The 17,883-nt window shown below is 38.9% G+C and overlaps 1 protein-coding gene across 1 annotated transcript; it reads right to left on the minus strand.

Moving 5' to 3' along the window:
* Positions 1 to 13,119: 13,119 nt before the first annotated feature.
* LOC109414120 (transcription initiation factor TFIID subunit 9) lies at positions 13,120 to 14,289 on the minus strand. The gene is made up of 3 exons (XM_019687864.3): positions 14,146 to 14,289; positions 13,923 to 14,085; positions 13,120 to 13,864 (listed from the first exon to the last, which is right to left on the minus strand). The coding sequence occupies exons 1-3, from the start codon at positions 14,152 to 14,154 to the stop codon at positions 13,239 to 13,241; spliced, it is 798 nt and encodes a 265-aa protein (XP_019543409.3). The 5' UTR covers positions 14,155 to 14,289; the 3' UTR covers positions 13,120 to 13,238.
* Positions 14,290 to 17,883: the final 3,594 nt, after the last annotated feature.

Here is a 17,883-nt window from a genome sequence, read left to right on the forward strand (position 1 = left end):
ACTCAATGGCAAACGCGACAGTGATGCCAGACTAATGAGGTACAAGCATGCCGTTTTCAGCAAAGTTGTTCAGCAGGCTAAGAACTATCTGGCTATGGCGTCTTTGGTTCGAGAATCGTCCGCTAGCTGGCGCTATGGTCAAAAATCTTCAAACTTCTATATTTCAGAATCCTGATAAGATAGAATGATGCCGTCTTCAACAAAGTTCTTCAGCAAGCTAACACTCTTTATCTCAAAAATCGGAAAACATCCAGCAAACTTTTCCGATAGTTAGACGGAAGTAAGACGTATCTGATGTCCTTGGTTCTGATATTATTCGATAGGTTCCGTCTAGTATTGAGAAAATATTTGTATGAACACCCTAATTACCAAAAAGTATTCCATTTTCAGCATAATTGTCCAGCAAGCTAAGAGCCGTTTGGCAGGATAGTAGACTGTCGAGTACGGTGGTACAAGAGGCAATACTTTAACACCGTCTTTGACAACCTGCAGACAATTTTTTTTTATCTGTATTAACGAGATTTTTAGCCCTTGGCAAGTTCATCTCGGGACCCACGCTTTACTTCCCTTCCGAAGGAAGAACTCACATTTTTATTGTGAGATTGTCGGGAGTGAGATTCGATCCCAGGTCCTCGGCGTGATAGTCAAGTGGTCTAACCAACACACCAGGTCCGCTCTACAAGCAGACAAATTTTGTCGCCCTACAATATTGCTTATTTTACTCCGTTTTTTTCCGGGTATGTTTCCGGAAATTTCTACAAAAACTCTTCCGGGAATTTTTTCATGAATTTCTCCGGGAGTTCCACCGGGAATATATCCAAGAATTCCACTGGGAATTCCTCAAGATCTTCCTTCAGGAATTTCTTCAGGAAATTTGCCGGGAATCCTTCAGAAGTTCCTCCGGGAAATCCTCGAGGAAATCCTCCAGGAATTCCTCCGGGGATTTCTCTGGAAATTTCCCCAGGATTTCCCCTAGGACTCCCATCAGGAACTCCTTCAGGAATTCCTTCGGCAATTTCTGCGGAAATTCTTCTGGGATATTTTCCAGAAATTCCTCCGGACTTTTTTTCCAAGATTTTCTTCGGGAATTTCACTGGAAATTTACCCAGGAATTCGTCCATGAGTGCCTCCGGGAGTTCCTCCGGAAATTTCTTCAGGATTTTCTATATGAATTTCTACAAGAATTTCTCTAGGAATTTCTTCGGGCATTTTTCCAGGAGTTTCTCCAGGAACATATCCGGGAATTTTCTAAGGAAAACTGTTGGTTTTTATTTTTCAAGAAAATCCTCTGGTAATTTCTCCAGGAATCTCTTCAGGAAGTCTTCCGTGATTTTTTTTTTTCTCACAAAACCGTCGAGAATTTCTCCCGGAATGGGGCACGTTCGGTGTAGTACTAAATTTGTAGTAATGAACTGAATTTTAGTATGGAGCGAAGGTCAGTTCTCTGTTTCTGCAATTAAATGGTACAAAAAACGTGGGTATTATGATTTCTTGCCTAATTTGATGCTGTTTGAGCAAAGCTTTGGATTACTATGTTGTTTATGTTGCAAAAAATGGAGAAAACAACAACACTGTTGTCCAAAGTTTTGCTCAAACAGCATCAAATTAGGCAAGGAATCATAATACCCACGCTTTTTGCACCATTTCCCTGCAGAAACGGAGAATAATTGTCCTTCTCACCATACTAAAATTCAGCTCATTACTATAAATCTAGTACTTCACCGATCTGTCCTATTTCTCTAGGTCTTCCTTTACGATTACCTGGGAATTTCTCCAGGAATTCCTCCGAGAATGTCTCCGGGAATTTCTCCAGGAAATCCTCCAGGAGTAATTTTGGGAATTTCTTCTGGAAATCTTCCAAAAAATCCTCCATGAATTCTTTCAGGAATTCCTCCGGGAATTTTTTAAGGAAATCTACAGGATTTGCTCAGGAAATCCTCTGGAAATTTCACCATGTATTCCTCTGCGAATCCCTCGCGGATTTCCTCCAGGAATTCCTAAGGAAATGTCTCTAGGAATTCCTCCGGTGGTTTCTCCAGCAATTCCTCTGGTAAATCCTTCAGGGAATCCTCCTTCCTGGGGGATTCCCCGAAGAAAAATCCTGGAAGAATCACAGCAGGAAATTCCTGAGGGAATTCCAAAAGGAATCCCCGGCAGAATTCCTGGAGAAATACCCGAAAGAATTCCTGGAGATAATCCCGGAAAAAGTCCTGAAGTAATTACTGAAGGAATCACCTGAGGAACTGCTGGTGGGAGTCTTAGAAGAATTCCCGGAGAAATTATTGGAGAGAATCATAATCTTCATTTCATGAAGAAATTTTTAGTGGCATTTCTGGAGAAATTCCAGGGAGAATTTCCAGAGACATTCCCGGCGGAATTCCTGGAGAAAACAATGGAGGAATACTTAGAGAAATTCCCAGCGGAATTCCAGGAGATCCCAGAGGGTTTTCTGAAAAAAAAGTCACGGAAGACTTCCTGGAGAAATTCTCAGTGGACTTTTATGAAAAAAAAAACCGGAAATTTTCCTGAAGAATTGATTGATTGATTTGTCTTTATTAAAGAGACTTTCAGCCCTTGGCTGGTTCGTCTCTACGCCTGAAAAAATTTCCGGAGGAATTTCTGGGGGAATTCCCGGAGACATTCCCGGAGATATTCCTGGAGGAATTCCCTGGAAGAATTTCTGGTGGATTTCCCGGACAATTTCTTGAAGAAATTTCCGAAGCAATTCCTGGCGGATTTCCTGAAGAAATTCCCGAGGGAATTCCCGGAGACATTCCCGGAGATATTCCTGGAGGAACTCCTAGAAAAAATTCTTGGAGAAATTCAGCCTGGAGAAATTCTTGAAAGAATTCCTGGAGAAATTCCCAGAAGAATTCCTGGGGAAATTACCTAAGAAATTCCTGAAGGAATCTCCGCAGAAGTTCCTGATATGGGTCCTAGAGGAAATCTTGGAAAAAAATCCGCAGGAATTCCCGGAGACATTTCCAGAGGAATTTCTAGAGAAATTCCCGGAGAAATTCCTGGAAAAACTCCCGGAAGAAATTCCCGGAGACATTCCCGAAAGTAAAAACGGAGCAATATTGTGGGGTGACAAAATTTGTCTGCAGGGTGTCAAAGACGGTGTAGCGAATAACCTAGCGAATAAATCACGAATCAAAGACTCAACTATCCGACAGATTTTAGTTTACTGAAGAACTTTGTTGAAGACGGCATCATTCTATCTTATCAAGATTCTGAGATATAAAAGTTTGAAGATTTTTGACCCTGGCGCCACCTAGCGGACGATTTTCGAACCAAAGACGCCATTTCCAGATGGTTCTTAGCCTGCTGAACAACTTTGCTGGAAACGGCATGCTTGTACCTCATAAGGGTATCGAGATAAACGTGTTTGAATATTTCAGACACAATGCGCCACCTAGCGGATAAATCCCAAACCAAAGACTTCACTATCAGATAGTTCGGAGCTTGCTGAAGATTTTTGCCGAAGACAGCATCATTCTATCTTATCAGGTTTCTGAGATATGAGGGTTTGAACATTTTTGCCACTGGTGCCGCCTAGCGGCCGAATCGCGAACCAAAGTCGCCGTTGCCAGTTAATTCTTAACCTGCTGAACAAATTCGCCGAAGACACTATACTTCTATCTCATCGGGATCTTGAGATATATGTTGCGCAAAGTATGTGACCAATTTTGGTACCCCAAGACAATCCGGAATAACTCCGGAACCATGTGGAGCAGGCACCCATGTCCCCGGCATAATAAACTAGAAGAGTTTTTCGGGAAGTTGTGAAAATTTCATCAAAATCCATCGAAAAACAAAAAAGTTATGACCATCTTTGTGCTTTTCCGAAGGTGGAAAATGTACGTTGGCTGGATGAAGGTTAAATCCCAAGTAACCATGACGCTTTATATAGAGCATTATTGTCGCTTTATAGTGTATTATATGACATGCGATATAAAGTTGTTTTGTCATATAGGCACCATTAAAGTAGGTTTAAAGTCGAAAGTGGCGCTACTATTGTTGATTTACAGCAAGCTTTACTGTGGTGATTGCTAAAGCATATAAAATGCTTGTACCTTATAGCTAATGCAATCAAATCGCATGGAATGCACACTTAATGCATCATGTCAAAAAAAGAAAAAAAAGTATGTTTATCATTTTTCTATCTATTTTTATCTTCCGATACTCTCACTTTGATGTTTTTTATTGTATTTCGGGAATTGAACCTAGACTGCTGAAACTGACCACGATGAAACTCGGACGCGCTAATGCTGTGTGCTACGATACCATGTATTTTGCACCTGGAAAAATGTGCAACATAAGGTAAAGTATACTTAGCTAGTGCCTTATTGAGTTGTGTTTTCAGCAACTCTAAAAAATGTGCCGGGGTCTGAATGCCATCAGTTATGTTACTCTCGAATATAAATTCGTCTGTGTTGATTCTGTTTTTTATTGTTTTCATATGTGCTCACTTCTACCTAAAATACAATAAATAAGAAACAATACAAACAGCGCTTCAATTCTTCCTTTTATGAAATCGGGTTAAACAAGGAAACCGGTACCCCACATAATTTTTGTTCCCTCAGCATCTGATTATTTTCATGTCCCAACCAGAAACCCAAAAAACCATACATAATATAAATTTTCACACAGCAACATCAGAGCATGATAATCTAAGTGCTCCGCAGCAATCCATGAAAATTTTGGTTTGTTTTAAATGGTTCTGTTTCCAAAAGTGTTTTACAGTTTTTTTTTCGAACTGAGCGATATTTTTCTGTTTACAACGATGGAAGCTTTAGTAAAGGCACATATAAAGTAATAAATGCTTGCATTATTGATTGCTATAAAGCTTTTAACATGGTAATGCAATGAAGCATTTAACAACGGCTCTATAGAACTATACAGAACTGTCAAAATCTCGTAATGCTTCAATGCTTTCATAATGTAGATTAAACGCTTCATTACTTGACAGATGTAAAATAAAAGTTATGTTGCATTAGCTAAACTATAATACGATGGAATTAATGTTATGATATAATGCTTGTGGTTACTTGGGATATTTATGGCATTTTGTGCGTAATTTCGTGCCTCAAAAGAATTAGTCTCCTTCGCTGGGGTAACCAGCAATGAATTCTTTTTAAGAATAACATTCATCCGAATAACTGTTGTTTTTTAACATAACAGTTTTTTTTTTAACAATTGTTGTTATTGGAACAATAATTCAAAAGTAAATTATGGTAGCTTTCAGTTGCTATCTAACAATTACTTTATTACTATGCAATAAATTCGAGTAAAGATTCCGAGAAAAAAAAAAACTTGCGGAACTGGAGGTTTTAATCGATCAAAAATGCTGAATTTCTAAAAGAGATTTTAAAATGATTTTAGATAAAAGTTCTGGCATAAGCCACAACTAGAAATTCTTGAAAGAATTATCGCTGAAATATTGTGCAGAATAATGAAGATATTGATATGTGCACTCCTGAACAATGTAGCCAAAAATGTTTTGGAGAAACTTCTGGAATTGAATGAATCATTAAATTCCTGATGAAACTTATGGATTTTTGGCAAAAAAACAGTTTGATCGATGAACTTAGAGATGAACAAAAGATTCTTGAAGAAAAGTTTTAAGAAACGCTTTGAACAAACTTCTGGATTCATTTAAAATACATAATCATCTTGAAATAACTATTTTTAAGGTTACTAGCGGCACGCCGAGGGACGTAAAAACCTCTCCCATCACTGTGCACTAGAGATGGGAAACCTGATTCAATTTTGAGAGTGAATCGCCTTCGATTCATTCTAAAAAAAGAGTCGACTCTTTTGATCGATTCAGTAACTCATTTTGGAGGATTGAAGAAAAATGTCGATTTTCGATGTGAGCCGACTCCTTTTCGTATATACCTGCTTAGTTTTCAAGGAAATCTGGTTTAATGGCACGTGTGTTGAAGGTATACACAAACGCCTGAGCATAACGTTAGTAAAATGCAGGATACCCAGATTTTCCTTCATACCTTTAAAGAGTCGAATCACTCGTGCGAGCCGACCGCACAATATAAGAATGAAAAAAAAAATAATCAATTGGCAAATATTGCGATGTTTTGCGTCGAATCATTGTTGTAAAGCTATTTTTTTTCGGTACTCGTTGGAATCGTAATGAACATAAGAGAATCGTAACTCTTTTGAAAAGAATCACGATTCACTCACTCGGTTTCGCGAATCGATTCTTTGAGTCGATTCGCGAGTGAGTTACCCATGTCTACTGTGCACACAATCGTTTCGCGTCTATTTGGAGGAGCACGATGCGTTTGCGCGGACAACGACAGTTCACTAGGCCTTTGGATAGGATAGAGAACGTAATCCTTCAGAAGCAGTTCACCAGCCGTGCACGGGTCATGTCGTCCAGTAAGATACTGTTGCGTACTGATTCAGAAGGTAACGGTATTTAGGAGTAAAAGTTTTGGTTTTGTCATATAGTCGATTTTGTATTTGTATATTTTTTGAAGTAATTTATGTAATGTCCTGTAATTCAGTAATCTTTGGTGTGACTATTGGTGTGTATTGATTTCAATACATTTATGCGTTTGAAGATGGTTCTTTTCTACCTTTGGTATTATGAGCAGCGTGATATTGCTATATAAACAGTCTGAAAAAAGGGATCATCAATCCTTTATTTGAGTGAAATGGTGATTTATAATGTATAACGATACAAATATTCGATTGTATATGCTACGTTGATACACTTTGATTGAATTGATCCACCCTTTGAAATTTATGAACTGTAGAAACAATGCTTACAGACCAAATGTTCTGATACGTTATGTATATTTTATTGATTTATTCGATGTTTTTTCGCGTCCTGACAAGCAATAAACGGTCTGTTTGAAAAATAATTTCAACCAAATGGAGGGAAAACTATTGCTTCATAATAGTCCCAAAGACATCAAACAGATTTGAATCATATTTCGAATTCAAAAAATCCATATTCAAAAGTGTCCAAAGTAGCCCCGCATGACGGTTCTGTTTTTTTTATCTTTGAAAGTTGTCTTTCGTCCATATCCCTAGCACATGGTTTCCCAAACTGTGGGTCGCGACCCCCCAGGGGGGTCGCCGGCCTTCAACCAGGGGGTCGCGAGGGACAGCAAAATACTTTACTGTAACAGACAACAAATGAGGGAATTTCTATGGGGGGTCGCGAAAACTACGTCTGCTGGCAAAAGGGGGTCGCGCGACCTGAAAGTTTGGGAACCTATGCCCTAGCACTATCAGCATCGGTCCAAGCAGTTCCTAACTATAGAAAACATTTCAAACAATCAATCGAAAAACGAAAAAATCTTTAATTTGTCATAAATAGGTTACGTTAGTAAAAGTAGAAGTGGTCAGTTTTAGTCGGTTTCATCAAATATGCGACTTAAGGACAGACTTGTAAGAATCCCAAAATGGCCGCCACAATGGCCGATTTTGGCACCTACTCACGATTTTGAGCGCACAAATCTCTTCGTAAACAAAACCAGCGCACCTGATCTTCTTATTTTAAGCTTATTGCAAGTGAGCAAGAACAGAATAATGAAATGCACTGTTGTCTGAAGTTTGCATCTTGAGATTTGTGCGTCTGAAGTTTTGATGCACTGTTCAAGCGGGATTTCAAGACGTTTGTCCTTAAGTCTTGATCATCCGTTAGCTTCGAATCTATAAGCAAGCACTATTATCAGCATCAGCATTATTAGCATCATAACCTTCCCAGACTCAACCGACTGGAACTGTTTTCTAGGAGAAACTACTAAGCCCTAGCAGGTCCCTCCTGTTTATCGAGCATCTCTGAACTCTGATAACTCTGATCAGCTATATTCCATCTGTAGCAGCCGGTTTGCAATGAACCATTCCCAAGTAACCATGACGCTTTATATAGAGCATTATTGTCGCTTTATAGTGTATTATATGACATGCGATATAAAGTTGTTTTGTCATATAGGCACCATTAAAGTAGGTTTAAAGTCGAAAGTGGCGCTACTATTGTTGATTTACAGCAAGCTTTACTGTGGTGATTGCTAAAGCATATAAAATGCTTGTACCTTATAGCTAATGCAATCAAATCGCATGGAATGCACACTTAATGCATCATGTCAAAAAAAGAAAAAAAAGTATGTTTATCATTTTTCTATCTATTTTTATCTTCCGATACTCTCACTTTGATGTTTTTTATTGTATTTCGGGAATTGAACCTAGACTGCTGAAACTGACCACGATGAAACTCGGACGCGCTAATGCTGTGTGCTACGATACCATGTATTTTGCACCTGGAAAAATGTGCAACATAAGGTAAAGTATACTTAGCTAGTGCCTTATTGAGTTGTGTTTTCAGCAACTCTAAAAAATGTGCCGGGGTCTGAATGCCATCAGTTATGTTACTCTCGAATATAAATTCGTCTGTGTTGATTCTGTTTTTTATTGTTTTCATATGTGCTCACTTCTACCTAAAATACAATAAATAAGAAACAATACAAACAGCGCTTCAATTCTTCCTTTTATGAAATCGGGTTAAACAAGGAAACCGGTACCCCACATAATTTTTGTTCCCTCAGCATCTGATTATTTTCATGTCCCAACCAGAAACCCAAAAAACCATACATAATATAAATTTTCACACAGCAACATCAGAGCATGATAATCTAAGTGCTCCGCAGCAATCCATGAAAATTTTGGTTTGTTTTAAATGGTTCTGTTTCCAAAAGTGTTTTACAGTTTTTTTTTCGAACTGAGCGATATTTTTCTGTTTACAACGATGGAAGCTTTAGTAAAGGCACATATAAAGTAATAAATGCTTGCATTATTGATTGCTATAAAGCTTTTAACATGGTAATGCAATGAAGCATTTAACAACGGCTCTATAGAACTATACAGAACTGTCAAAATCTCGTAATGCTTCAATGCTTTCATAATGTAGATTAAACGCTTCATTACTTGACAGATGTAAAATAAAAGTTATGTTGCATTAGCTAAACTATAATACGATGGAATTAATGTTATGATACAATGCTTGTGGTTACTTGGGTTGAAGGCGCATTAAAGTGTTAAAGGTGATATTTTCATTACAAGAATGGGGCACGTTCGGTGTAGTACTAGATTTGTAGTAATGAGCTGAATTTTAGTATGGTGAGAAGGTCAGATCTCTGTTTCTGCAATGAAATGGTACTAAAAGCGTGGGTATTATAATTTCTTGCCTAATTTGATGCTGTTTGAGCAAAACTTTGGATAACTATGTTGTTTACTTTGCGAGAAATGGAGAAAACAACAACACTGTTGCCGAGAGTTTTGCTCAAACAGCATCAAATTAGGCAAGAAATTATAATACCCACGCTTTTAGTACCATTTCATTGCAGAAACAGAGATCTGACCTTCTCACCATACTAAAATTCAGCTCATTACTACAAATCTAGTACTTCGCCGATTTGTCCTATTAAAATTAACGTCCTTCACTTTAATACCGTCAAACCCTGTGATCTTGGCTAGGGCATAATAGGGTATTGGTTCCCTCCTTAAGCATGTGGCTCCCATTTTCATCCTACGAAAAACAAAGGATTGAAGCTCTATTTGTTTTGTTTCTTATTTTTGTATTTTTTGTTAGAAGTGAGCACCCATGAAAACAAAAAGAACGGAGTCAATCGGTGTCGTTATCGCTTGTTTTCGAATAGGATGAATATGGGTGCGTGAGATTAATGGTGGAACAGATACCCTACTTTTGAAATAACTCCTTCCATTTTTTTCATTATCACGTGCATGGAGATTTTTATCAGAAACTCTCAAATTAACTGCATCATAAACTCTTTCGAATTTCAGCAAAAAGCTGCTCTAAAATTAATTTAAAAACTTCCTGTTAACTCGAAATAAACCGATAAACTTATTTCACACATTCAAAGGCCCTCTCTTTCTAACAATCTGCCTAGCAATTTTGAAAATGCAAATATCTATTTCTACTACCCTGACGTGACGTAGCTGAAACTTTAGTCGACTGTGCACCACAAGTGAGCAAATAAACGATACAATTTCTAGTCAATAATATGTACTATGATAAATTCTTCAGGAATTCTTGCTACATAAATGCTGCTGGTGTTCATTCAGTAATTTCCAGAATGCACCAGAAGAACTTGCTTGGATTCCTCGGGAATCTGGAGAAATCACAAAACAGATTTGTATAGGAATACTTGGAGAAGTCTCTCATAAAGAATTTCTCACGAGGATTTTTCCAAAGACGTCTCCATGGATTCCCCCAAGAGTTCTCTTTGGCATTTCTCCGCGGATTTCTCCAAGGGTACCCTCAGGAAATATTCTAGGAAAGTTTCTTGTGTGATTTCTACAGGCATTCCAGCATGGTGAATTTTGAAAAATACATTCCACATTCCACGCTTGGAAATTCCCCAAGGATACCTGTTCGGTTTCCTCCAAAAGCTCTTCATGGAATCCCTCTTGCAATTTATCCAGCAAATCCCTGCTGTAACTTCTCTGTGGATTCACCCTGAGATTTTTTAGGAATTCCTTCTGAGTTTATCTAATGATCTTCTATAAATTTCTCTTCGTATACTTACTGGAGATCTTTTTCAGATTCCTTTGAAAATTTCTGCTTCAATTGCTCTTGAAATGCTACTGAGATTTTTCTTGGCATTCGTGGTAGGAATCTTCCAAGAAGTATTGCTGGGATTCTTCAAGCAATGCCTGCTGGAAATCCTCCAGGATATCCTGGAGGACTCCAAGAAAAATAATTGCAAAACACCATCTGGAAATGCTTGAGCAATCTCGGACAATCTCATGACGGAAACCCAGCAACAATTTCTGGAGGTATTCCGAGAGGAATTCCCAGAGGAATCCTTGAAGAAATCCATAGAGGAATCACCGGAACAATTTACAGAGGAATCCTAGGATAAATTTATGAAGGAATCCCGGCAAAAAAACCTCTAACAATCCCATCAGGTATTCAAGAGGAGAAATTTCAAGAGGATTATCGAAATATTTCTCCGAAAATTCTTTCTAGGTTCCCTCCATGATTTCCTTCTGCGAACCCTGGTCCTCTTGAAGCTCTCCAGGGTTTGATTCCTTCAGAGATTCCTTCTGGTCTTCGAAATCCAATAATTACTGCTGGGATTCCTGCATGAAATCCTACCCGAATTTCTTCGGAATTCTTGCTCAAGGATTGTGTGGTATGGACCAGCCTATAGTTTGGGTCTGCCTAGAATGCGGCTGTTATTGCTATATTGGTAACAGTCTATACCCAATCATGCACTTGGAACAGTTGAGTTATCTCTAAAAAAAAGTTCTCATATTTAGTAAACATCCATGCAGCACATAGAATGTTTAACATTCGCACATTTTTTTAAAATTGCTCGTACGCTCACATTTTTAGAAACAGCAATATTTTTCGGTATTTGAAGGTGGTTTATAAACCCAGTTAGATTGCCATATAAAAATTCGACACCAACATTTCAAAAGGGCGTAACTGCTTTTGGAATCATCACCTTCTTTTAAAGCTGTGGATCATGTGTTATGATTTCCATGTTTTTCATAACAAGTATAGCGCATTTAGTTCCCTACTGGACTATCGCACTAGTTTTCACAAGTGCGAAAACGCAAATAAAAGTGCGCGATTGCATCCGATCAACTTGGTGTCTTCAGAGCACTTATTCAGCATACATCGAAGAAATAGTGCGCCGAAGACATCAATTTGATTTGATGCAATCGCGCAGTTTTATTTACGTTTTCGCACTTATGAAGACTCAGTGCGCAGTCCAGTGGTGAACTAAATGCGGTATACCAGATGGGAAAAACTCTCCTCTTTCCGACAACCACGGTGGTTTGAGTGTAAGGGATGCAATACGACCTACAGCTTTGAAAGAAGGTATTACTTCCAAATGCAATTACGCCCTTTTGAAATGTTGGTACCGAATTATTGCAAAATACATGCTCATGTAAGTGCACGAGCTGATTTGAAAAATGTGCGGATGTTACATATTCTATGTGCGGCATGGATGTTTACATTTCTGGAGGCAATCATAAAGAAATCTCCACAAGTTCCTGATGGGAATCAACCAAAGTTTAAACATTCTTGTTGGTATTGCTTCAGAGGTTTCTGTAAAGCTTCCTTTCCAAATTTTCCTATGATTCCTTCAAGAATTCTTTCAGCGATTTCTTAAAGAATTCCTAGAAATCCCTCTAACAATCCCTCTAGTGATGTTTTGAAGGGTTCCTTTAGAACATTGATATATGTTGTCCTTTACTGGCATTTACCGAATTTGCTGGTATGTCATAAACAAGTAGGTTCCTTTAAAAATTTCCTTAAGATATCAGCAGATATTCCTACTAAGATTTCTCTAGGAAATCTTGTTGGGGTCCCAAGCATTTTTAGCTTTGATTTCTCCATTAACTACTGTTGGGAATCCTCCAAGAGGATTCCCAGCAGAAATTGCCAGCAGGAATAACTCTTAAAATTGCCCGTGTAGTTGCCGGCTTAGAATAGCACTACGGACCACCTATTCCGGGGATAAAAGCCCACCAAACAGGTAACCCCAATCCAAGGTGTCAGGCGACCCGTGCTGATCGATGAATGGTTGAGGGGGTCTAAAACATGCTCGATCTTAACGGAGCCCGTAGCGTGGGTAGATCACCTTTTTGGGTTGCGTTGCGGCGAAAGATCTGCCAAACCGAACCCTAGTCCTAACTGCTTCCAACTAATGGAGCAGCATAATTTAGTAATCAAAGGAAAACATTTCTTCCTTATTACATGTCAAACCTTGTTGAAAGTGATAGGTCTCGGTTTGGTAGTGGCCGAGATAGATCTTGAAACAAGGAAAAATTCCTAATCCTCCTCCCAAAACTTTGGCTTACACTTTCCTGCAATAAATGCTGAAGCAGAAACGTTTACATGATTATTTGGGAAACCATTTGAATGCAGACACCTTTTATAACTCAGATTATTTTTAAACCGAAAGATTTTTTGTATACAGAACAAGGTAGTAAAGATTTCTGCTAATCCGTTCTAAAACCGCTTCGACAAGGCCTAAATAGCCTAAAGTTATCCGACTTCTCCAGATGATTGGGCATTCGGATCTTTGTTAGGATTTTAAACGTAGAAAGTTACTTAGCTTTTGTTTATTAAAATTGAAAAATCATTTCTGATTTCTTTTACTATTTTAGAAAATTACATATTGAACCCACAATGAGAAATTTGAAAAAATAGTGAAACTTACCTATTCTTATTGAACTATTTCAAAGTCATCCTCCTCCCGTTTCCGCTTCATACTTCCGACTTCGGTGTCGCTCGTACCGAAAGCCAGGGGATCTTCCACCACTTCCGTTTTGATTTCAATCCCGTTAGGCCCTTCGCCTCCAACGGGATTGATGGCCTTGACGGTCTTCGTCGAAGCGGAACTTTTGGCGGCCGTCGATGTGAATTTGAAAACCGGTTTGGGAATTGTCACAACCTGCGTTTTGGGAGTTGACTGGACAGCTGGCCGTTTGACACCGGTCGTCGTCGATGTGGTGGCTCCTTTGCCCATGGGGGTTTTCAGCGTCGATCGCGATTCGATGGCCGATTTGTTCATCTTTTTCGGCTGTTGAACAGCCCGGAGCTTGTAGTTGCATGCCGACAGGCAGTAACGATCCGGGGGCAATCGGAGCCCGCAGTGAGTCTTGATCAACGGCAGAGGAATGTTGTTCCGATTCCGAGCGATTTCTAGTAAAACGTCACGAGGCGGAGGACTGGTGAAAGCTTTATCCAGGATCATTTGAGTGGCAAGCTTCACGTCGTCCAGCTCAATCACCTTCTTCCGGGCATGGTTGGCGAACACTTTTGCATCATCCAAAATACAAGTCACATATCCTGAAACGGGACGGAATCAATTTGTGCTCGACTAAGTTAATCCAGCCCTCACACTTACGATAAGTGAATTCCAGCAGTTGATTGATAACTCTAGGTTCGTAATCACTTACACCCAGCTCCTTGAGAATGGACATTATCACTTGGGCGTCTTTGGGGATGTGCTTTACCTGGTTGACCATCTTCATCTTTTCCGATTTTTCGCGATCTTGCTGTGGCGGCAACTGAAAATATGAGAGGCACGGATCAGGGTATGTTAATTACCGTATAAAAATCTTTATTACATTATCCATTTTAAAATTACTATAAAAATTAAACTTTTAATAATAATTTCGGTAGACGCAGAAGACCGACAACAGCGTTTATAAAAACAAAAGATATCGACTGACATTTGAACGTTACAATAGGAGGCAATCAGTGAAGTACTAGATTGAAAGTAGTGAGCTGGATTTTTGTATGGTGAGATGATCAATTCTCCATTTCTGCAATGAAATGGTGCAAACAGCGTATTGCCCGTTGTGAAGATTTATAGATTCCGACGCAAATAATTGATTAGGCTCATTTTCAGCGTAGGTGCGTTATAAATGTTTGTTTATAATGCCAAACTATCACCAAATGTGTACCTAACAACACAGCGTAAAATATTCACCAGGACGCGGTCTGGTTTTATATCTGTGAGCCCACGCAAGAAAAATCCACGCAACAAATTTTCGCGCAGGACTTTTTTGATCTTTTTTCGGCTTTTTTTGAGGTTTTTTGGCTTGGCAAAACTAGTGTCGCACCTTCTGCAAGAAGATTATCTATTCTGTTTCCATAAGTTTGTGTTCATTTGGACACCTCTCCTTCTGTTAACGCTGAGCTCGTACGGGCTATAGATAGTAGAGTAAACATAGATGTGCTAAGATGAATCCATTGTATCCAAACGAACTGTCAAAATCTGTATCCAAACGAGCATGACGTCACGACTCCGACAACATTAATGGAGCCCATGACGTCATATTCCTGCGTCGCACTTTTGAAAATTACTAGTCACACGCTTGAAACATTTCACTCAGTGATGTCCGCGGATCTATGTTTACTCTACTATCTATAGTACGGGCTAAATTGCATTGAAAAAAAGAATCCAGAACGGATGCAAGCAATTCCTATATAATTAATATTCTTCTAGGTCAATGTATGTATAGTATTCCCGCATAATCACAAACAGTAAATGCAACGTTTCTTATACAGTAGATGACTATAAGCAATTGACATTTAACTATTCCACAGACGTTCCGAGATAACAGTAAGATAACCATACCATGTACACATTTGCTAGTTTGACAAATGGTAATCCGCCAAATTACAGTATGTGGAATAGGCGGTTAAGATAGGTTACCATAAAAAATCGCTCGTTTTCTCGAACAAATTTTTCTCGATACAGTAAAGTATACGGTCAATATATAGTCCAGTTTTTGGGAAAATCCAGTGCTTAGCAAATGGTTAGAGAATAGTTTAACAATTAACCTGGAAGAAAAATGAACAATGTATGTGTTATTCTTGGTTTATGGTTTTCCTCAGTATTTTGAGCTTATGATATATGGTTCAACGGCATTTAAACCGTTTAAAAATAAAAGGCGGTTATGCGTTCACAAAAGATTTTTTTTTATTCAATTAATATTTCCCCTTCACTTCATCTCATCTCTAACATTGACGAAATACTTTTACGCATCATACCGAGCAGCGCATCGCATAGACGGAGGATCTCGGGTGATTCCGATCGATTGGGCTGGGCTGTCATATCTGCTGGAATTTCCCAAAGAATTCCCCGACTGGGACGTGATCCATTCTGGGTCCGGTAGCACACGACGATTCAAACTTACCATAGACCTTCTTCCACCGGTGGGAGCTGATTTTCAGTCAAGAGACAACTTCCGCCCGCAGCAGGACGAATTCTTTTCTCCTCCCTTCTTCGGATCCCCTCGAAGTCGCACAATCAGGCCAGATTAGGCTTACTGTTCACGAATGCTGCAAAATAATTTAAATCTGATAAAATATTGCACAAAAACAATTTATGAGTCAGGCAAAACTTACCCTTGATTCATCCAGACCTCTCCACATGAGTTTGGTACTGTTTACGCTGTTTACCGGGGTAAATTTTTGTTTGTTGTCAGTACGCTCGTGGGCGAAAGATTTTATTTTTTTTTCTTCAAAATTGAAAACTGCAACGTTCGACTGGTACAGATACCAATGAAAGCTACTATTTGGCATACTGTCGAATTTAAGTGGCATACAGTGAAATACACATGTGTATGTGTGTTGCGCAAATAGTATCACAAACTGTTTGATATATGGCTATTATATATTGCAACCATGTCTCCTAAGTTTTCATCCTTATATTATTTGACAATTTCTGTACAATATGACATATGTTTACTACTTGGTATGGGGTACATAAACCGTTCTTTTTGATCGATTGTTTCGAGTTTCATAGTTTCAACTGAAAAGCACCTATTCGTGGAACCGTTACAGTAACAGATAAAGTGTAGTACGCACCTCAAAAGTACTGTGGAAAAGGATAGGACAAGAAACGGTCAAGAAATGATTTCGTTGTCAAAATTTCTTGAGCGGTCCGCAGCTGAAAAGAAATGAAAATTGTGTAACGCTCGTAACGCCTGCCGGGCAAATCAAATGGAGCTGTCACTTTTCCTTGCGGAAAAATATTCCGTTCAATTATTCCTCAAGGAAAAGTGACATTTTTTCCCATACTAATCAGTTGTCAAAATTCCTTTGGTAATTAGAGGGATTTTTTCTGGAGTGCTTTTCTTACCAGGTGCATACTAGACTTAAAGGAGGCATACTGTGTGGAGTGTAATACAAATTGTATTTCTCTATGCGGGTTGAACCGCAGGGGTTCTCAAGTACAACTGAAATTGCCTTAAAATTTAAGATACGCGACTATGCGTAACAATTACATTGCAATAATAGGCTCCTAAAGTCCTATCGGGATTCTTGTTTTGAACCACAATATATGGTTCAAGAGTACATATTTACTCATTTTTTGACGTTTTTATTAACCGTATTTGAAAATATATAATTTTTATTTTTTTAGCCTTTTGTCTCGTCTCTAGCTTATAACACATACTTTGAGTGATTTTTTTTCGCCGTGTATGTCAGATAGGAACATTTTTGAAATCCCAGTGCGAAAAATGTCGAGCTCAGTCACACACACGGAACCAGAAATCAACCCAAATATAGGTTCTTTTCACTCATATCGGCTCTTCCGTGCGAGAACCCAAATTTGGCTATACCGCGTTAAAGCTCTGAGTGGGTAGTTTCCGTTTGATGCCGGCAGAAAATTGCAACCCATCGCAAAGTTCTTTCTACCTAGCGTTAACTTTCGAAGTACCCTAGTGGGTCAAAATAAACCCACTTTTGGGTAAACGACAAAGAACCCAAATTTGGCTTCTCGCACGGACATTAGGGCTTGTTCACAAATGTCATAACGCTGAAGGGGGTGGGTGGGTGTCCTTCAAGGTGTTACAGCCCGAACAAATAAAAATTTTCCCCATATAAATAGTGTTACGAAGGGGTGGGTGGGTGTCAGGAAAGGCCAACTTTGGCGTTATGAAATTTGTGAATGAACCCTTATCGGCTAGGTAGCTGCTTCTCGCTTTGTTTTTGACAACAATGCGAGCGGGAGAGCGAGAAAACAACCCACTGCTGGGTAAAAAGTTCAAGCGGTATACTTATTTTTGCGTTCTTTTAACGTATTTTTTAGGTAATCTGTTTTTTCCGTGCAAGGTTGACCTCAAATGTCAAAGTAGAACCAGCGGCGTCATGGTCGCATTTTTTTCCGCAGTCAAGTTCGCAGATTGTGAACAATCCTCGGTACTCACTTTACGTAATTTATGTTTAGTCCCTTACTGTCAGAGCTGTCAGATCAGTGTAACACGCTAAATAAAATTTACACAAAAGGCAATTTACACGGAAAAAAATACACGGTTATGAATATTTATTGGGTACCGGACTGGTCACCGAAA

This window comes from Aedes albopictus, chromosome 3 (assembly GCF_035046485.1).
Source record: "Aedes albopictus strain Foshan chromosome 3, AalbF5, whole genome shotgun sequence".
Taxonomy (NCBI): Eukaryota; Metazoa; Arthropoda; class Insecta; order Diptera; family Culicidae; genus Aedes; species Aedes albopictus.